Source organism: Pinus tabuliformis, chromosome Q (assembly GCF_031772625.1).
Source record: "Pinus tabuliformis cultivar Carrire ecotype Pingquan chromosome Q, CPIR1, whole genome shotgun sequence".
NCBI classification, from domain to species: Eukaryota; Viridiplantae; Streptophyta; class Pinopsida; order Pinales; family Pinaceae; genus Pinus; species Pinus tabuliformis.
This window is the reverse complement of record NC_142296.1, coordinates 431,150,860-431,174,074: the sequence shown is the minus strand read 5'-3', so window position 1 is coordinate 431,174,074 and position 23,215 is coordinate 431,150,860. Positions and strand designations below refer to the sequence as shown.

The 23,215-nt window shown below is 36.8% G+C and overlaps 1 protein-coding gene across 1 annotated transcript; it reads right to left on the bottom strand.

Moving 5' to 3' along the window:
• Positions 1-655: 655 nt before the first annotated feature.
• On the bottom strand, positions 656-21,061 carry LOC149220067 (uncharacterized). The gene is made up of 3 exons (XM_089384628.1): positions 19,780-21,061; positions 18,017-18,703; positions 656-1,720 (listed from the first exon to the last, which is right to left on the bottom strand). Exons 1-3 carry the CDS (start codon positions 20,760-20,762, stop codon positions 1,270-1,272), a joined length of 2,121 nt encoding a protein of 706 aa, XP_089240754.1. The 5' UTR covers positions 20,763-21,061; the 3' UTR covers positions 656-1,269.
• Between the last annotated feature and the right edge of the window lie 2,154 nt (positions 21,062-23,215).

Sequence of the window (23,215 nt, the reverse complement as noted above, 5' to 3'; positions counted from 1 at the left end):
TCCTAAAAGAGAAAAGGGTTTCATGTTGAATGCAAAGTTTGTGGACATAGAGGCAGAGACAATTGAACAGGGGTGAAATTCCCAATTTATCTATTTTCATAGCTAAGTGTTCCCCTAGGTTATTTTGACGTCCCTTCTATCAATTCCTTTTGGACTCAGAAGGAATATGACTTTGTTTTTGGAAAATTCACTACTAAGAAGGAAGAGAACGTGTTTCCCTTTGAAAAATTATTAGAACGTGTTTGCTCATATGAAGTCACAGGTTCAAATCCATAAAGGAATAGAGAATATATACCTCCATAGATTTTAGCAGTGAAATCATTGCACAGAGAGTATTCTTTGTCCCACAAACCAGCGGTTCTCTTACATCAATTTGATGTCTAACTTAACCATAACTTTAAATTATTATTATTATTATTTGCTACTGATTTATATATTAAAATAAACTAAACTGAAATAAATCATCAACATTTCAGTTACTACCGACACAATATCTTATAACAGACGAGAGCTAAATGTATCATAAATAAATGGCCAGTGTGAAATGGCTATTATTCAATAACGGAGAGAATCAGTGTCAAAATTTAACCGACAAAGAACTAACTTTATAGAAGATTACATAATATGATCACGATACTACAGTCCCAACATCAAATTTTCGGCAATTCAAAAACTATTTTCTTTTTGGTCATCACATGATTAGGAAAAGAGAAATTTCAACAATTACATAGTCCATTCTCCATGTCTGTAACAGTTCTAATTATGTAGCTGTTTCTCATGCCGTTGCATCAGATCCATATGAAAAGTGACTACAATTGACATATTGCTATCTATATAATATGTTTGGTTCAGGCTTGATATCATGCACAATGTTCATTCATGGTAAAAGGTTCAGCTTGGCTCTTCCCTTCCAGTAAGAGCTGTGGAGATGAGAAATTTGAAAACTATGAAATGCAGAATCTACTGTGATGTTTGCAGCTCAAGCTACCTAACTCCATGTTTTAGTTCACTTTTCAATAGCATTTGATGCACTCCTCAAATGCATATCGTGGGGCTAAAAGTAGCTTCACCAGAAATAATTCTCCTTTTAAAATATCACAAACCTTCAGTCCCTTGCAGCCAGAGCAGTAGCATTTGATGTACTTCTCAAATGCATGTTGTAGAGCTAAAAATACCTTTGAAAGAAAAAATTCTCCATTTACAACATCACACACCTTCAGTCCCTTGCAGCCAGAGCGCTATTGATGCTTTAAGGATGCTTTTTAGTATTTACTGGGTCTTCATTAATTTCATATTATGTCCGTCCAAGTGCTGGTGCTTTTGAAATAAGCCTTCATTTCCCTGAGAATAATAGTTTCTTAACGACTGATAACGTCCAAGGAAACGTGTCTCTGTTGACAGCATGCGGCTGGCAGTTGTTAGGAAACCCTTTTCATTATACTCATTTTTGCATACAATCAGGTAACGTATAGCAACATCATTTTCATTTTCAGAAGGAACCACCAAGCAGGACTCGGACTCGTTCACAAAATACCATTGCCCGGAGAGAATTTCACAAATAGCCACCACACCATATCCTTTTAAATTCCCATTTTTCCACCCAGAAATAGGTGAAGAATGAGAACGTGCAACGTCCAATTCAGTAGAGAAATAGATGCCTTGCCCATGTGCCGTTCCAGAAGACATGTAATCTGTTCTGCTCAAGCACCTCAAGCCATTCCTGGAAAGCAAGACAGCCACCCATTTTTGATGAATCCAAAATGCTAATCAGTTAAACGTTTATACTAATTTATGGATTTGTATAATGACTACAGTTGTTTTATACTTACAGCTGATAATGATATATGAGGTGCACTTTCTAATATAGAAGAATACAAAAACCAGAAAAAACAGATAATAAAACGAGACGATGCTTAGCTATGACTGATTTGCATACCGAAATGGCAGAACAGATACGTTAAATTCTTCCCTTGTTAACAACATGTTCCAGATCAAGCTTCTCAACAGGGCATGCTCATTAGAGGGAAGGTTTATCAAATTGAATGACCTTGCAAAGATGTATATCAGATGAATGCAGTTATCAATTTCAAGATCATTTTTGGAAACTATGTACATTAATTTGATGTAGATGTCAACAGCGTAGGTAACAAAGAAAAAGTTGTATCTTTTTCTACAGAAATTGTACAGTATGTAATTTAGGTGAATCACTTTTCTAATGTAAGGATATCTGCCTCATAAGACAGTCTCAAGGATTAGCTCAATTTATTGAATCATCCATCCGAAGCATGGTGTCAACAAGGAGGCCATACATCACAGGCTTAAGTACAGTTGAGTTTTTTCAGATTACCAGCTGCTATTATTGCTAGGGGTTGAACTGCTCTCCATCTGGATACTCCGAGGAAAAGGGAGAAATCCTGCAGAATTTTCCTTTAAAAAAATGTCACGTAAGACAAAATGTCAAACATTCCAATTCTGCCTTAATGTTTTGATTGATCCTATGAAAATAGGTTAGGCATCAAAAGAAGGAATGCCTTCTTGTGACAAGCAGCTTTCATAGCCAGAAAAGTAAATCTTCTAACCAACTTTTCTCCACAGACAGTTCAGATTAATTTCATCGATATATTGATTGTTCTATTTTATATGTGGTCCCTATATTCTGATGTCAAAACAATATTTAGGATTCCAAATTAAATGGGAAGCATGTAGCACAAAAAGATAGCAACTAAGCAAATTCTGACCATGACTTTGCAACCCTAAAAGCAATACAATACTGCTTTTCAATTTTTGAAACAAAAACCAAGCTACATCAAATTGTGTGAAACATAGCTTCTTGTAATTTGTATAATGCAAGAGTAATTTTGGTAAAGAAAACTAATAATATAACTTCTACCCCTCTTTTAGCAGGGGTACATATGCACATATTCATTTTTGGAAGCACCATTGTAAGCCCAAGGAATGTAAGTCTAAAGCCCTATTAATCCCTGTGGGATGATAATTATGTCATACTATGTCTTAGATCCCCGATGGTGGATGGTCATGGCTGGTCCTCTTAGCTTCATCTTCATGGTGCCTGGTTTTATGGCACTATTGACATCCCCCTAGTGGGCAGTAACTTCCTGCCTTGATGGGCATTCTTATGTCTTGGGGTGGTATGCAGGCAATATGGAGGTGGACCTATTAGGACTCATGATTTATGGGAACACTCACCGTCTACCCCTATAAAGGTGGTCATTTATTGTACTTTTCTCCTCATTTCCCCTAAATGCTAGTGGACCTATTTGTTCCCCACATGGTCGTCTTATTGAATCTGTAGGCATTCCTTGGCTTTGGTGTCTTTATCTTGTCACGATTCTTCATCATGGCAGTCTCACATTTTCCAACATTTGTGGTTCCCAATGCACAAGTTCCCAAGGTCCTTGGTCAACAAAGGCTCAGATTGAGTAGCAAAATTTATCCCTGCCATTCCACAGTGAATTTTTCAGAAATGACGATCCAGAAGGAAGTTATGCTCTATGCAAGGTGGCCATCCTCCTTTTTGGCACGTGTGGGCCTCTGAGAGGCTTTGGAACAAATTTTGGTCGAATGGATCAAGTGAGTAGTCAAAAGGAATCTACAATTTTTTGGCAAGAGAACCAATGTTTTAGAATCTTCATATCAGCAATGGCATTGGAGATCTACACTTGGGGTCACTTATCTAAGGAGCCGACAACATTTGTTAAGGCTAGAAGAGCCTTCCAAGCCAAGTTAAAGGAACTTTAGACCAAGGATGGAAAATCATGCATCGTCAAAGGGAAGTTACCAAATAAAAAGTAGGAAAGCATATATTTTCAAGAAAAAGGGACCAAGTCAAACTTCTAAGGGAGACATCGGATGCTTGTGGAGCAAGTTGTGGAGGGTTTGAATGCAAGTCAATCGAATGTTGGATCTCTACTAGCCATTGGAGGGTTAATCCCACATCAAATTACTCAACATCACTCTAAGTCATCATCAAGCTCAAGCCTTGAAGCACACATCAAACAAGTTTTGGACCAAAAGAGAGGAGCCATCCACCTCTAATAGTTGTTGGGAGTACATCAAAGTCAGTTTGAAGGAGTGCTGAGCCTTTTGGGTAGGTCATTGAAGTTTAGAGGCATGCCTAACTGTAGTTCAAGTCAAATCAAGCAAAAATTCCAGGGAACGTTGTCATTTTAGGCCAAATTAGCCCTCCTTGAATATATTTCAGCTCCCTTCTGTTGGCATGTCTCACCTCTTTAGAGGGTTTTAACTTTTAAGCAATGTAAAAGACCAATTTTATTTTGACTTAGTCTCTAAGTATTTTGTGGATGACAAGTCACCCTATTTTGGGAAAAAAGAAAGGAAAATAGATGTGGAGAGCCTCACCTATAAATATAGATCTCTCCATCCTTAGCAAAGCATGTTGTGAAAATGTGAGATCATTAATGCCATAATAAGAACTTCTTTGGTGCAAACATCTTGTATACAATTTGTGGATTGGTTTTTCTATTCCTTCTCTTCTTAGCTCTTATAGATATTATTGTGCTTTCATAAGATATTTTGCAGGTTTTTTTCTAAATTACACAAAGTTATTGGATCAATCCATTGAGGGGCTACATGGTCACGTAAAGAAGGGTTAGCACACTAGGCCTCACCTTCTTCTTGTTGAACGGGTTATCGAAGTCTGACTTTTGGACCAACCCTTATTGGTGGTTCTTCCTTTAAAGGATTTGCTCTTTCATAGCTTTATAGTTGATTCATTGGATTGGTTAAAACACTAGGCCTCACCTTCATAGTTGATCCAATGGATCCTTTGTACAACTTGTGGATTGGTTTTTCTATTTGTTCTCTTCTTAGCTCTTATAAAGATTATTGTGCTTTCATAAGATATTTTGCAGGTGTTTGTCTAAATTACACAAAGCTATTGGATCAATCCATTGAGGGGCTACATAGTCACGTGAAGAAGGAGGGTTAGAACACTAGGCCTCACCTTCTACTTATTGAACGGATTATCGAAGTCTGGTTTTTGGACAAATGCTTATCGGGGGTTCCTCACTTAAAGGATTCGATATCTCATAGCTTCAGAGTTGATCCATTAGATTGGATAGAACACTGAGCCTCACCTTCATAGTTGATCCAATGGATCTTGTGTACAACTTGTGGATTGGTTTTTCTATTCCTTCTCGTCTTAGTTCTTATAAAGATTATTGTGCTTTCATAAGATATTTTGCATGTTTTTGTCTAAATTACCTTATTGATCCACTGAGAGGCTACATAGTCACATGAAGAAGAAGATTAGAACACCAGGCCTCACCTTCTTCTTGTTGAATGGGTTATCAAAGTCTGATTTTTGGACAAATCCTTATCGGGGGTTCCTCCTTTAAAGGTTTTGACCTGTCATAGCCTCATAGTTGATCCATTGGTCAAAGGAATTGCTCGTAGTTGAATTTGGGCACTAGTAAAGGTCTTAAACAAGAGTGGGGGTGACTAGTGCAAACGCTCCAAACTCACAATTTGTCCAAATAATAAAGGACTTATTTAAGGAGAGTTGCGATCACAATCCGACACCAGAAGAGGTGATTAGAAGGGCACAAGGCAAGTCACATCTTCACCTCATCAAATTTCAAAATTCCTTGTGTATTATCATTTGAAAATAAAAAGTCAGAAAATATAAAAAAAAAAAATAATAATAATAATAAAACAAAACAAAACAAAATATTTTACTAATTTTCAGCATTTAACTAGTTTTGGCACTTGGGTTTTGTTTCAAAGATTTATCTAATTGGCCAAGAAAGTTATAGTGACTTGTGTATAGGGAAAGCTATTTTCAAGCAAAACAAGTTGTTGTCCAAGGGTTTTGTAAGTCTGTAACAGCAAATTACAGCCACCATTTCACATAGTAAGTGAATCCCTTTCAAGGGTCCTTCACATTTAAAGGTATATTTCTTCAATCCTCTTCATTTTCTTCACTTCTAGAAGTCTATTGAACATTATTTGAAGTGAATAATCAATCCCAAACTTGTTGGGATAAAAAACTGCATAAATAGAAATCTAGGTTTTGACCCTAGTGGGATTTAACCCCTAAAACTGAGTAGTAAATTTCAGATTTGAATATCTCTTGAAATATTCAGTCTTTTGAAAAGTGCTAGGACTCTAGGAGTTTCATTTGATTCATATTTCAGTATACTCGTTCTCTCAACCCAGAGCCATTTTAGAGCTTGTGGGTGGCCCCGAAGTGGGTTGTAACTACTTGGTTTCTACATTTTTTAATTTTATGCAGATTCCTAGGTCTTAAGGTTCAGAACAACAAGCTAAATCATCATTTCTAACCTCATACCAAAGTTAAAATCCAGGCTACTCATTCCAAGATTGATAATCTCTCTTTACACTCAATCCTTGTGCTTTTCCAAGGCTTTTTCTTTCATTTATTGAATGTTTTTTTTGCTAGTATGTGTTTTCTATAGTAATAAATCATTTTCAGATCAACAAATTTCCTAAACTAACTCCTAAACTCCATCACCCAATAGGAAGTATAAGTCATTGGCCTATTAATCTTTTGGTGTGGGATTTTGTGATTGTTGGGAAACCTCCCATGGATTTATAGGAGTTGGACCAAAGAGTGGGAACTCATACCAACTTCCAAGGTGACAATGGGTACGTGTTCTCTGTGGTGCCACCCTAGCACCTTGTCGGACCTTAACAAGATTTCTAATCCAGACAGTAACAGTGACCATAATGAATCAGCATATACAACATAGAAGGCATAAATTGCATTGGTACTATTGCCGTATAATCTAGAAGCCTAGTGTAAAGCCTCACTAGGTGATCTAGGTCTTAGGGCAACAATGGGATTCACCACCACTATCACCTTAGTAGTTTCTCCCCTGCTATTTTGTGGTTGGATATTATCCCCACAAAATAGGTTTCCCTGGCAAGATTTAGACACTAGATGACCAAGGAATCTAAGCCAAATTGCTTTCTAAGGGACTTGCAACTAACACTCTAAAAGGATCAATAAAAACAGGCTCAAGGGTGGACAAAGAGCTAATGAGATAGAGAGAAGTATTGGCAAGGCCTTCGAGGCCGAGATATGGTCTATAGATGTTCAAGTAAGGTTTCCCACTAGCCACCATCAACTAAAGAATGTTGTTATAAGTTAAGGTTTTATAGGTATGCATATTGACAACATGCAAAACATTATATCAACAATTAAAACAGCCTATAAATGTTAACATCAACAAATGTTTGAGGCTATTTAAGGGGGTAAACAAAGGATAGTTTTAATGGCTGAAACGCACAAAACTTCACCAACAACCTAGACATGAGCCCTAAGAATAGTGATAAAACGTGCATAAAATGATAGATTTTGCATTTAAAACATTAATAGATGCAATTCCTGCCTAGATATAGGTGCAATATTCCTATAAAACACAGTTTTAACCAAACCCTAAACCTACTTAACATAAAATGATATAAAAATGGAAATTTAAGGTTGATTAACACACCAGGACTAGTGCCTCTAATCAATTGCAATGGAGTCAATTAGGGTGAGGTCAAGATAGAAGGACCTTGGATAGAGAGGGTGGACGACAATTTACATTACTTTAGAAAACCTAGCAACTTTCTTGTATAGGAAATTTAAGGTCAGAGGATGCAATATAACTAGTCCCTTTGATAGATACTTGATGACAAATTTTGCTTAAATACATGGAAACAAGAGTTCACAAAAAATATTGCACTTTTTAATATGACATATGGAAAACTCTAATTTTAGAAGTCTCATGCAAAATGGAAGAAAATACCATTAAACTTACATCATTCAAGAAAGCATCACTTCATCAATCCAAAGAGAGCCTCTCCATGAAAAACTTATCCTCCCTAAGACAATTCGCACTCTACTTAGCCATTGAGTCCAAGAGAAAAGAACAATCCAGTAGTGCGCACTCTTTCAGGAGAGAAATGAAGAGTGTTTGTGACAATGATTCAAGATAGTTTGACGTCCCACTATTTATATGAGGCCACCAAGTCAAATTTGTCTTAATTTACAAGTAAAAGCCCTAAAAATTGACTTTAAGCGTTCAACAAGCCTAATAGATCACAAGTTGACCTAAAGGTAGCTTTACATAATGATAACATAATAAATAACTCCCTTTTCTCCACACGTGTGGTAAAATAATCTCTTCAACATGACATCATCCTCATAATGTGAGCATCTACATCAAATAAGGTGCCAATAAGGGTCAAAGAGAGGTCCTCACTCCCAGATATCTCCACAATTTGAAGGGGTGCATCTCCAAGCCATCACTACTTATCCAAGATGTCATCATCAAGAAGCCCTACATCATGATCCTAAGCTTTGCATGTGTGATGTAGCAACCCTAGGGCGTGACATCGTCATCAAGAGGTGTACAATTTAGTGTTGCACATATCGCGATAATATCTGAATTATCGCGATATTATCACTGAAAACCACCTTGCCGATATTATCGTTGGTATTTATCACAATATTATCACTGAAAATCACCTCACTGATATTATCGTTGGTATTTATCACGATAAATTGCTTGAATTAAAATTATCGTGATAAATTGCTTGATTTAAAATGGACGCGCTAAATTCAATTTATTGCGATAATTTAAGTAATTATCGCGATAATTTCGAAATTATCGCCATGCTTTGCAATTTCAACTTATTAACAATTTTTGTTTTGACCTAATTTTTTAAAAGTGAGTTAGGGGATTGAGTTGTGAGGATACTCTGACTATTTCCATCAAGAAAACAAGGGGAAATCTATTGTTTTCATTTCCCATGATCCATCTCATGAGATACATAACCTAGTAGTTAATGGTACTATTAAATTCTTAAAGTAAAAGTGACATTTTCCTTTATCTTTCATTTTCATCATTTTACTTAAATTTTTAACATTAACATTTTCCAGCCATTAGTTGCAGTGACGTCTAGAGTTAGGTGATGTTACATGTTTTTTAACCATAGAAGAATGCTGTAATTTATTCTTTTGTTTGCTCTCAGTTTTAGCCATTATTTTACACTTTATAATCATAGTTTCTGGGGATAATTTTCTGTTGTTATAAACCATACCCCATATCCCCAGTACAGTTTATCTCCTAAAAACAATTTTAACAATATGACTAACTGTGAAAATATTCACACTTTGTTAATGAATTGACATGATGATTTAAATTCTAAAATTCCAAAAAGGGAGTCACTTTCCAAAAATCTCATGAATTTGCCAGAAGGAAACAATTTGAAAAGATGCAATATGCCTCGAGGAGCACGAACATGAATCGATATGATTAAGACTATAAAATTGTATTAGTTAGATCCAAAACTTGTCGAGAGAACTTAAAAGCATGACCCAGGTGGGCTAAAATAATTGTGTAATCACAGGTTTGATGAGGTTGCCTAAATTAACATAAGTACCTATTTTTCCCTATTTTTCAGAGTCTGATTTCCCAACCACCAGCATAAATTTGTATTCTGACCTTATTTAGTCATGGGCATGCGACAGGCTAAGAATAATTGAACTTTTTATTGGGTTGCCTTTATCCTTCACATCATGAGCTGGAAATTTAACCCTCGGAGATAGACTTAATGGCAAGATGGTGTGAAAAGGCAAGATGGTGTGAAAAGGAAATATATGCTTTAAACACTCTGTTAAAACCAGCAGGCAGCAATCTATGGATGAGAAGCGAATTTGTGAAAGGGTTTCCCGACTCTGAAAAGAATCATGATGGAATTGCAGGTTGAAAAAAATTGCAATTTATAAGAGTTTAAAAAATAAAACTTGCTGTTAACATATAATTAAAAAGGTAAGTTTGAAAAAGGGAAATCCTTTGCTAGCTACTTCTAGTGCTTTACATTAATTAATGAAATCTCTCTATAAAACATCTAAATTTCTATAATAAGACAAATAGGAAGCATAGAAATACCAATAAGATATCTAAAATTTTCATAACATATACAACAAAAATAAAAATAAAGGACTTATTTTTATTCTACCCACCATATTCTACCCAGTTCGTTATTGTGTTGATCAGTATTGTTTTTATCCTAAAGGACTTTTCAACAAAATCATTGTCAAGAATCAATAAGTGTAGATGACTCGATAGGTCAACTTTAGGGACCCAAGTATTTCAATAAGATCAAATTGAAATACGTGGAAAGATGTATCAAGGATTGTTTGAATGGTTGGTGATGCTTTTCAGTATTGCTAATGCTCCTGTTATATTCAAGTGGATGGAAAATGAAGTTCTTAGACCTTATTTTGAACTTTTTGCAATGTTCCACCGAATGAGGATACGCACAACAGAGACGTATATAAGCAACCTCAACCTCAAAATTTAGGGAAATTTTGGGGAAACAAGGGACTTCAAAATCTTAACAATTATAAAATTATTACAAATTTAATATATAAAAATAAAAAATAGAATCCCAACAATATGTCAATAACTAAATTAATAAATAGTGATTCTTAATAATTATGAAATGTACATCTAAATATGATCATCATTTCGTATTAGATTATTATGAATCAGAATTATCATTTGACATTTCTACTATCAATGTAAATTTAAAAGTAAATTACTAAATTGAATAGATCATTTGACATTATGCAATGTTCCATCTAAATTCATCATTTGGCAATGGAAATTAATACTATGCAAAGTACATCTAAAATAAATTCATCATTTAACATTGAAATTACGCAATGCACATCAAAAAGTAAATTCATCATATGTCAGCGGTTCCAAGTCACAAAATGTCAAATGATAAATCACAGCTCCAGCCTCCAATGATAAATCGCACTCCAAAATCATAGCTCCAATCCGGCGGCTCCAAGTCACAAAATGAAAATCGCAGCTCCAATCTAGTGGCTCCAAATCACAATTTAAATCGCAGCTCCAAATGTCTCTGACCCCCAGTGGATGGTAAATCAGAATCGTAGCAAATTGCAGAGGGAAAATTTCAAGCGGTGGCAGCAGGAAAATCTCAAGCGGCAAGGTGAAATGTCGAGCAATGACAGAAAGAAAATGTCGAGCAACAAGGTGAAATCACAGGGTTAATGAGAAACATTTTAAAGTTTTAATTTATCGTTTAGTTCTTATTTATTTTTTTTATATTGAAATTTGTAATTTTTAAATTTTTTATGTTTTTAATTGTTTTTAACGAAAAAATTCTAGGCGTCACCCTTGCATCCCTCTTATGTGCCCTGACTCACCCATAAGAGAGATGCATTTCGTCATTAGAAAAACATCCCCAGAGTTTCCCTGAGTTTCCCAAAATAAAGGATGTGGGGAAATGTTTCCCGGGAATTTCCTCATCCTGAGAGTGTGGGGGAGCGAGGAAGCGCGTCTCCGTGGAACACTAAAAAACAATTACAAAAAACTTTTTTGCCACTAAAAAACAATTACAAAAAACTTTTTTGTAATTGTTTATGTCGATGATATACTAATTTCTAGTAAAACCTAGGAAGATCACTTTTAATACTAATTTCTAGTAAAACCTAGGAAGATCACTTTTAACACTCAAACCAGCCATATGCAACATTTTGGAAGAAGAAGCTACCTATGGATTTGAAGAAGTGTATATCGGGACATTTCTATATGAACCAAGATGGACTAAGCATTAGTTGTGAAAAATTTGGTCGTTGTTGACTAGGCATTGCTGAATAACATGCATGACCTGCGAAGCTTCATGGGAAAGGCCAATTACCTAAGAATGTTCATTGAATAGTTTTTCCATGTTTTCCACCTATTCAATTCATTGAACTATGACCAAATCAAATTCAGCTAGGGTCTTGCGCAATGGGAAATGTTTGAAGACATCAAGCACAGAGCTATGACTTCCCAAATATGCACACTGCTAGATATTCAACAAGCCTTCTATATCACAATAGATGCCTTTGGACATGCCATGTGAAATTTTGATGCAGCACTGAACACATGTTGCATATCACTTCAAGATTTCTTTCAAGTGTATTTCTAAATTATTCAGTTTATAATTGAGAGATCTACATGCTAGTCAAAGTTGTAAAGTGGTGGAGACATTATTTGCTTGGGAAAGATACCATCATCCATGGTGATAATAAGCCTCACCACTTTCTCTTAACACTGAGCAACTTTGAGCACGCATGCCACATGAAGTGAATCACATATTTGCAACAAATCAGTATTGTAATAAGTGTAGAAAAGGAACCCCACATTGTCATGTCCCCAATTAAAAAAATTCAGACAAGGAAACCTCTAATTTTGCAATTTTGGTGATTAATATATATATTTAGATAAATAAAGTTAGGAGAAATAAGTTGTGGAGATATTAAATCAATTTTGGAGAAAAGGCAAAAAACTTAAAGTGAGGATAAGTTGTGGAGATTACCAAGGATGGTAATCGAACCATGGTAAGAATCAAATCATGGTATCCAATCAGAGTGTGAAAGAAATCGAACCATGATATGAGGAAGGGAAAGCAACAATAAAAGAAAAGCTAGAGCCTCATTTTGATCATTCTAGTCTTGCATTTCATTTATGAATTGGAAGGTTTGCTTGGGCTGCTGAGCCAAGTCAGCTAGTGTTGTTTAACACAGGGATTTCCAAGTGGAAAATCCTAACTCTTTCGATGAACCTAGAGTGTCACCCTAGGAGAGAAATTTGAAGTCAATTGGACATTTCTTTTCCTAAATTTTGTGAGCCGTTTCATCTATGCATCAGGTGAGCCAAATGATTCTTCCTTAGAGCCTGCGTAGGGGTTTTACTAAACAATTTTTGCTGAAGCGGTTGTTGTAGCTTTGTGTCGGAAATAGCTGGAATTCTCACTCTATCATTTTAGTGCTATTTCTCAGTGGGTTTTAGTTATTTTGGTGGAGGATTTTGGGTGGATGCAACTATAGATTTTCAGGTACAACGCAGAGTTGGGCAGTGGGTGATTTTACTTGATTTTTGGGTAATTCCGGGGGATTGGAATTAGCCCAAATAATTTATGGCTTTTGTTGGTCCAGGGTTGGAGAGAATTATCCTAATTTTGCATAATTTTTGGAGTAGATCTAAGGCCTCAAATATCAGCTTGCCCCTAGCAGCAACAACAGTAAATTTATGGGGAGAGTGTGCAGCTAGTGAGTCTATTTCAGTGTGGAATTTCCTTCATTCTCACCTAGTTTTTGCATGCTTGCCTTAGCAAGCCCGGGTGCACTCATTCCACTATAATTTGTACTCATCTTCTCATTGGATATTCAATAAAATGGCTCGGCTCTATTATTTCTGCACAACAGTGTTCTAAATTGGTTGATCTTGTGGAGTTTTCAAATTGCATGTTTGTTTGTTTGTTGTAACTAGTTCATGTTTTGATATTTCACTATATTTCTCTAATTAGAATATAATAGTGGTATTAGAGCACCGGTCTTGGCTCGGTTGTGGAGGGCATAGATACCAAAGTTGGGAGAGGGAATTGGAGATTACACTTGATACTGAGGCTCCAGAACAGATGGTAGAGGAAGTAAACATGGTGGAACTCAAGAGCAAAGAGGAGGGCGCATTCGATAGCCTCTTGAAGACTTTGGGTTACTTGGCAAAAACACTAGAAGAAATTACGCAGCAGAACTGAGACAAGAGCATTCACCGGATTTTGGGTTTGGGGAGATTTCAGGGGCTTCCCACCAATACAACAATCATTCCCCTTTGACTCACTCGCATGCTTACAATGGGCCAACTAGGACCACATTGCTCACATTTTTTCCTTCAGGAGTCGGTGAGCAGGCTAGGCAGGATGAGATGCCTGTGGGGGAGTATTTCCAAGAGTGGCAGTCGATGGGGGATGAATTTCAAGCTGCACTTTCCTTTTGGGATTTCTACCATCTCAAGCAAAATGACAAGTGCAAGGGCGCAGGAAGCTCAGGCATGTAGAATTCAGAGTTGCAACGTACCATTGGGACGGTGTATCTCCCCACACTCGATGGTCATCCAAGTGCACGACTAGGGCATGGGTTGAGAATTTAGACACGTATTTTCAACTTAGCCGAATGACTGAGGTGGAAGCCATCAAAATGGCTACCTTACACTTGGAGGGGGAGGCACACAATTGGTGGTTCCATTGGTTGACCACGCTAGGGCATGCTAACATGACTTTCTCTGATGACTTCACACAGAGGGTTTTGGAGCGTTTTGACAAAAGAGATCCAAAGGCACATTTCAGAGAGTTGACCCAGCTCAAGAAGACAGGAATCCCTAAGCACTACATATCAGAGTTCTTGAGGGTGTCAATGATGGTGCCAAACTTGTCAAATGCCCGAACGGTCTACACTTTTGTGGAGTGTTTGGTTGAGCCCTTGCGTGGGCTAGTGAGGCAAAGCAGGCCCACTACTTTACGGGAGGCAGTGAATCGCACAAGGGATTTGCAGGACGCAAATCCCAAGACTAGGGCACCAGTTCCACCACAAGCTCCTTTCCCACAAAGTGGCCGTGACACTAGGCCCCCACCACAGAGATATGTTCAGGGGCGTGGATAGTTGGATGATGAGACTAGGAGGGACCTCCAGTGAAGGAAATTATGCTTTACTTGTCAAGAGCCATCGACACCAGGGCATCGGTGTACCAAGGGCAAGATCCACTATATAGAGGTGTTTTTAGATAGTTAACCAGGTGAGGAGGATGCAAATCAAGGGGTAGATGCAAGTGAGGGTGGACCTCAAAGCTCGAGAGGTGCGGACGGTGGTGGAGGAGCTTTCTTGCCCATTGGTGGAGTTATTGCTTCGCTTCGGGGAGTTCCAAGTATTTGACACTAAGGATCAGAGGCACAGTGCAGGGACAACGTGTATCTGTGTTGGTGGACAGTGGGGCAACCCACAATTTTATTGATGCACAATTGGTGGAGCGTAGAGGCATTCAGATAGAGGCTTTCGAGGGATTTTCAGTACTAGTGCCAGGAGATAGGACTATGCAGTGTACCTGATATGTTCCCAGCATGACAGTGACCATGGGGAACTATTCGGTGACAGACCATTTCTTCGTGGTGGACATTCCGAACACCAATGTGGTGATGGGAGTTTAGTGGTTGTATTCTCTTGGGCATGTCACCACTGATTGGAGGAAATTGGAGATGGAGTTCATAGGGCCAGATGGAAAGCTAGTAGTGTTGAGGGGTATGCATTCATATCCACCCCAAAGAGTGTCTGCCCACAGGATGTGTTGAAGAATCTAGGGCCATTAGGTGTAGTGTGATTCTTCTTGACTTGATAACAATTTGTGAAGCACTTTTACAATTATCTTAGATTGATCTTCCTCTTATTATTAGTGTTGAAGAATCTAGGGCAATTAGGTGTAGTGTGATTCTTCTTGACTTGATAACAATTTGTGAAGCACTTTTACAATTATCTTAGCTTGATCTTCTTCTTATTATTAGTGTGTGTGTTTCATCAAATTGCTACCAAAACATAAAGACAAGAACACAGATGTTGGCTCTCTGCCAGGGCCAAAACCTCTCTCTCTTAGAGAGGAAAACCCTTCGGTAAGTTTCTCTTATTGAAGCTTCTTATTGATCACTGCCAAACCCTAGACCCTTGACTAGGATGTCCTCCAAGCACAAGTCAAGTCCTTCCTCTTTTTTGCACTATGTTCCCCGGCACATGGACTTCCTCCTTCCGGCACTTTGCTCCCCAACACTTCATCCTTTTCTTCACTGCTTTGTCTAGAGATAGACCTCGGCTATGTTAGCTTCTTGATGAGATATTCTTCTTCCTTTCTTCAAGATGTTCTTCACTTAAGGAGACACCCTTCTCTTGATCCAATGAGACTCTTCTTGAAGTATAGGTGTATGACTGTACGGCTGCCCTAGTTTTCTCACGTGTGATACGTACCCTAGAGAATTAGGGTCATTTTCCTTCGCTAGAGAGATAGGCTTCTTCGCTTGACTTGGGAGGCCTTGTAGGCCTAGTTTCAAGCCCAAACAACACTAGTTCATGCACTGTTTGTCCCTGCTGTCATACCCGCAGACTTGACCTCCTTTTCTTCGCACGTGTGACTGTTTCTAGCCCTAGAAACAGTCCTCTTCTCTTCGGTTTTCCTCATCCTTCCTTCACTGCACTAGGAGACCCTTAAACTTGTCCTTTTCTCACTTCTTCTCGGCTTATATACTTCGCTGATTTCAGAGTTGCTTTGTTGACGTTGTGAGGGAGTGGACAGCCTCTATATATAGAGGACTGTCCCTCCTTTAGGCCGACTTGAGGCCGACATCATGACTGTAGGCCGACTTGTCTATTTCTTCATCATTTTCATCGTTTAGCTTCCTTTTGGAGGACGTTGCTGCATGGAGAGGACTTGCACTTGTCTTGGAGGTATTCCTTTGACCTTATCCAATATTATACACAGTGTAATATGCCCTCTAAGGGTCTTCAACATTTTCTTTTGACTTCTTGACTCACCTATAGAACTTAACATGTGCTAGACCTATTTCAATGAGCAAGAAACTCATTGACATATATTATAAAAATAATATTTCTTTTTCTTGAATAAGTACAAATATCAAAATTACATTTATAAAGACCGAACCTAGTTACATTTCTTTCAACAGGAGGGAGGCTGATCTGAGGCATGGGGATATAGCTTGGGCGGTAGAGTTACGGATTTCTAAGTCATGTGCACCAGTGCAGAAGACACACCCCAACGTATTGGCTCTTTTGGAGAAGCACCAGGCAGTATTTGGAGATATTCCCCCAGGCCGTCCACCAGATAGAGGATCTGAGCATACCATAGAGTTGGAGGAGGGGGTGCATGCAGTTATTACCCAGTGTTAATGAGCTGGCAAAAAATGATCCCGTTGTGTGGATATGCCAGATATTTCTTTGGACAATCTCCAGTATATGTGAACCATACTTGAAAAAATTAAAAATACAGTCATGGTGAGCAATGACACAAAACATTCCTACAATAAAGGCAATAGCGCTTTCTGATGCAGATCATGTTAGGTTTGTAGATCACACTAACGAAAGAAAAATTGTCAAATGGATCGCAAGAAAATGAGTCCCCCATCCTCCAAGTGATGCCCTTTCCAGATGTGCCCTTGCTCAGTATCACTTCAGAATCTGGGCAAAGGTGCTGTTGTTTATTGTTCTATTTATGCAAAGAAGCCTGAACATCCTAACTCAGAAAGAGAAACCTAAAAGTGACTCAGAAATTTACAAGAGTAACATTTCATTAATCCAAAATACAAAATTTACTTGCATTTAAAGAGAGTTTACTCCTCTTTAATCCATTGCTCAAATTCCTCAAAGTAAATAGATATATATAATAGTGTAACGTAATTAATATATAGTGTAATGTAATTTCTTTTTGGATTATAATGTACTCAGATATATGTGAGTACATTATATATGTGTGAGAGGCATATCTTTCTTATACTCAATTGTAAAGCATTTCTTAACTCAATCATAAATATATATAACAATTTGAACTCAATTGGGTTTATCTTGGGTGGTTGGCGGAATGTGTTATCTTCCCTACTAAGGTTCAAATCTCTGCTAGTGACATGATGAGCTATAATGCCTTGATAATTATTGTTTTAATGGCTTCATGGCTATGAATATTGTTGTATTGGCTTCGAGCCTTATGAACTCTAAAATAAATATATCTATGAACTGGCCTAGTACCAGGAACCTCACTTTAGCCCTCAGACTGAGAAAGGCAGATTTCTTTCATTAAAAAAAAAAAAACACACACATATATATATATATATATAACATGAAACTATATCAATTTAACAATACCATCGTAACGAGATTCCTATCCTAAAGAAGCCAAAAATGCTAAGCCTGTGCCATTTAGGCCAGTACCCCAAAAAAGAGATGAGGAAAGTGTATTCATTCCGAAGGATTGCTGATAGTCTATATTGCTTAAAATCCATAAAAATCATAATAAAGAAAACAGTAAAGTTTCCTTCGTTTATATTATTAATATGTGAAACAAAATTTCATATCCTATGTGCAGAAACTCAGAAAATAGTACCAGAAATAAATTACCTTATGATAGAGTACCAGTTACATGAAGCACTTCCATGGAATGCAACGATCGATCCTTCTGTTTTCCTCCGACGTTCGAAGGACTGTTCCCTCTCAGAATCATAAAACACTGCAAACTGGTAGAGGGACCCTGGCACATCGAACCTGAGATCTTGCTGAACGAGATTCATTGACAACCTATTTGTAAATAGCACATATCTGAGGACATTGTATGGAAGCCTTACATTTTCAACATAATCTTCTTCAGATAGCTTATCCACTTCGAAATTATCAGAATAGCATTGCTGCCTAAGCCATGAAGCACCCAGCTTCTGCATTAATACAACGTCAGAGGTACACTCTTGCATCTCTGCAACTGGCGGAAATGAATCTATTATCAAGCGCAAGAGGTCCAATTTTTTATTATCCAGATAATTTTTAATGCCAAGTTCCCTTGAGTTTTCAGGTTCCATTGACATGATTGCCATTCGAAATTCTAGGCTTTCGCCAGGTGGATAATCACTGAAGAATCCAGAGCGCTTCCTAATTTCCTGTTTTTTCAACAAAAAGGATGGATATGGCTCAAAAACATCACGGTTGCTTGTTGTTGCATCTCTAGCAAGGGAAAGCTCCACTTCAATCCACTCTGAATTCCGCAGTTCTTGTAGTATTGATGCTCCCGTATCCGTCTCTTCAAACGTATATAAGCTGATAACCAAAGAAATGCCAGTGCAAGTTAGTCCTGAGCTTTAGATATCAGGAAAATAAGTAGTATGCTGATTTGTTACAGGCTAGAGTGATGTAAAATAACACTTTTGATTTTACTAATCACCATGATACACTAGGCTACTAAAAGGCTCAGGGGTATCTATACGTTTGTGCGTCTTAACTGTTCTCGCTTGATATAAATGCTTCCAATATCAAGCAATTGATAATATCCTGCTGCTGAGGTAGAGAGTAATTATCCCGAATCAGAGGTAAGTCTAAACCCGATAAACTGTTGTTCGCCCTAGAGTTGTTCCCCTGCTTATTTTCAGTCACTATTAGTTAGCTGTGGATAACCGGTGCACTCTCGCTAGAGGGTACTTTTCATAGCCATCATAAAAGGCATTCTCAAGCTTTCACTATCAGTGAGCTATTCAAATATATCTACTGGGTCAATCTCTAAAAGATAAGTTTTGAGCTGTAAATTTTCAAACTAATTCAAAAATTGAACTGTTTTTTTTGGGTAATTGTTTCAGTTATGTGAGTGAAGAAAGATTTTCGACTAACTGTTTTTTTTAGGTAATTGTTTCTGCTATGTAAAGTTATGTGAGTGAAGAAAGATTCTGGGGTAACTGATATGTGTGTTGTTTAGTAGGTGGATTGGGAAACCATAATCCAGAGGCATCTAAGCTTTCAAAATTACAGGGGATTGCACCAGCCTAGGCCACATCAGCCCTTAACATAGCTAAATTTTTACCCATCACAAAGTGCCTTAACAATAAACCCGATCACCATCTATCCTATACCTCTGGAGCCAAAATACAATATGAAACTGCCTAATTACCATTCCAAATCCTCCAATAATTATAATTTAATAAAAATTAAACCAAAAAATAAAACAAAAAAACTAACTAACTCACTACTGAAATGTCTTATAAAAATAATCACACATTTTCAACCATAATCTTCACAAAATCAAAATCAAAACGCATCTATTGAACACCATATTACCACATTCTTCAGACAAACAAGAAAACAGGGGAACATCCAAAGGAAAGCAAGGATTAAAAGAGGAATACCATAACTCCTCATCGCAGCACCACCACCGAGAATGTGAAGGAAGCCTCCTACTACAAAAGACACAGAAATTGCTCATATTCTTCAAATGATTTCCTAGGTAAATCAGAAGGCGGATCAAAATGTTATGTGACTCTGCAACCAGCCCTGTACAATCAACCCTATTTTCTCTCTTAAAACAATTATCGAAAAATTCCTTCACTAATTTTGGCACCAAGGTCTGAGGCCCATATTGAGAAATTCTAGTTCGGCAGCATTTGCTAACAGCATTCCTCAATCTTTCATCATCCAGTTGGCCCATCAAAGTTTGCATTGAAGCTTCACTCTGGGGAACCTCATGCAAGCTTTTCACTAGAACTTCGACATACCCAAAGGATTCTACATAGAACATTTTTTCTGATTGATGGCCGAATCTCAGCAATATTACGAGAGGACTATAAAGACAGAATCCTAGAGCTCTGGCAACATTATGAGAACCCATTATTCCCTCCGTTTCCATTTTCATTTCAACAGTTTCTGAAGTTGGGTCAACTGAAACTGAACACCATGGTAATATATTTTCCGGAATCGAATGCTCATCTAATTTCTTCAAAGCTTCTTCACGCTGCACTATGGCACCTTGGGCTAACTTGTACATTGCACTCTTCCAGCATCCGTACTGCCCAAAAATTTGCAGTATGTTGTCAAGCACTCTGGTGAACCAATCAGGCCCAATTCTTACTCTTTCAAGCTTCTCATTGAGAACAACAAGAGCTGTCTGTAAGACCTCGTCCTCTAGTTCTTCTAAAGTTATGGCCGTCAAAGCAGAATCATAATTCAAATCGGCTGGGCAAGGGTCATGGAAGGCAGGGGGTATGATCACCTGGATGAAGTAACCTCCGATATTGAGTTTGGCGAATTCCTTCCTGATGTCAATTAATTTCAGGCCAGTTTTCTCTACTTCTTCTCTGTTTTGGGTCATCCAAGACTGGATTGCTTCCTCCATTCTCCAATTCAGAGCTTCAAATTTTAAACTCAGACAAGAATTCTAAGAAGTGTGTAGTTAATGAAAAGGATCAGAATGCCATGAATATTCATAAGCCTCATACTGAGCTAGGGAAATCGCTAAAATCCATCCAAATTCCCCGTTATCATTGACTCCCAGTCATTTAAAAGTACGGTATCCATTTTCCTGGTAAGAAGTATGTACTTTCTGTGCTTCTGCGTGGAAAGTGGAAGGCCTGCACATCCCGGTTTCCCGATAGTTTACATTTTGGCGGACCGGCTTCTCGTTAGTTTGCATTTTGGCGGACGTGGTCATGAAGGTACGTTGTATCAAGTTAACCATTTCAAAACCAAGGTTGCTTTTGTATTTTAATTTTGTCCAGATCAGCTTGACTCTCAGCGATCGTGCGGCCCACATGGGCTTGTCTAAATGTCGTTTCTTTCTTGTTCAGCTGACTTCAAGGATCAAATGGACCAGAGTTCATGAAGTTACGTTGTATTTTAATTTTGTCCAGATCAGCTTGACTCTCAGCGATCGTGCTGCCCACATGGGCTTCTCTAAATGTCGTTTCTTTCTTGTTCAGCTGACTTCAAGAATCAAATGGACCAGAGTTTATACAATTGCATTTTAGTGAACTTTCGTCGTAGTTTCTTTCAAGTTTATCCAATTGCATTTCTTTCCTGTTTTCTTTTCAATTAAATTTTTTATTTACCATTTATGTATTTAAAAATGTATTTTAAATAACAAAAAAATTGAAATTATGTTATTAAATTTTAATGAAATTTTGTAAAAAAAAACTATTTCATTTGAAAATTAAACTAAACTTTTATTATATTGTGAAATTATTAATTAAAATATCTATTACCAGTATAATTTTTAAATATATTCACGCTCACTTAAACATTAAACAAAATTAATAAAAATTTAAACCAACAAAATCATAAAAAAATATTATAATAATATATTTTTATAATCAACTAATTTACACTTCATAAATTATTCAATTTTTATTATTGTTATCTTGTAATAAAAAAAATTCAAATTTTATAATTGAAATTTTAAAAATATTTCCCATATCAATTAGTTTTAAATATTTATGACTAAGTTTTAATTTTAAAATTTTTTGAAAATCTCCCTGTCAAATATTTCTACTTTACTTAAATTCATTTTACAAACTCTTTCAATTTTTTGCAGGTTTATGTTAAAAATAAGCCTCTTTATAGTTAATAGTGAATCCATCTTTGAGCTTCCTTAGGTTGGCCATAAGTATTTAAGTTTGAATTAGAAGTGACATAAATGAATAAAACTAGCTAATTAGTTTAGTTTATAATAGTTTGGATCCAATAAGGGGTGAATTAGTTTAGATAATCTTTGGGGTGAATATAATATTTGGATCAGTTTATTTGAAGAATACTAATATTTATAATGAAAATTGTAATGATAATTTATTTTATTATTTATGTTTAAATTATTTGAAATAAGTGAAAATGAAAAATAATATGAAATTTTTAAGTGTTTTTTAATTTAATTGTCATGTATTATTTGTAATTTTTATTTATAAAATTTAGAAACTTATTATGATTAGAGTTATGTAATTTTAACTATTTCAATTCTTTGTCCTGAGGATGAATCACATTAGATGGTTTGAATCGTCCATCAAATCTCACTAATATGATTAATCTGAAAGATATTTTTATCGTCAATATGGATCACAAAAGTCTAAGATCTAGTATTTCAATCTTTTCTTTTAGTGTATGATTCTTCTTGATTCTGAACTAGTGTTGAATGTTTTTTTTTTAGTATCAATTTTCTTACAAATCTATTTCTTTGTTTTAGGCCTCTACATAATCCTCAACTCGTGTTGAATATATATATTTTACAACAATTTTCTTACAAACCTATCTTCTTTGTTTTTAGGCCTCTACAGAATCCCTCCAGTGACCATTGCGGCTCCCAAATTCTCCAAATTACTCAATTCATAGGAAATCAATAATAATATAATCAATGTTTCATGAAATTTATACTTACACAACAACAATGGGTTTGCACAGCAACAACAATAACACCAAATCAAAATTGTGAAAAATATGATGGCCATGTTAGGGGTGGCAGGAGCGAGAGGGGTGATTCTTAGCCATGATGGACAAACAAAGATACAATTTGTGTGGGGATTAGGAACAACAACTAATAACCAAGTTGAGTTCTCGCTCTATGGCAAGGATTAAATCTCACAATTGAGCAAATCATTCAGGAAATCTTGATATTTGGTGACTCAGTGATAGTCATCTGGTGAGTTTGGGAGGCTCATAGTTAGACTATAGTGACCACCTCTTCCATAGAGGAAAGGATCCTTCTTCAGCTCCAATATTTTGTGAAGTTTGAACTCACACATGTGTCAAGGAACTTAAATTACTCAACAAATATATTAGCAAATCAAGGAACAAGGTTGTTAC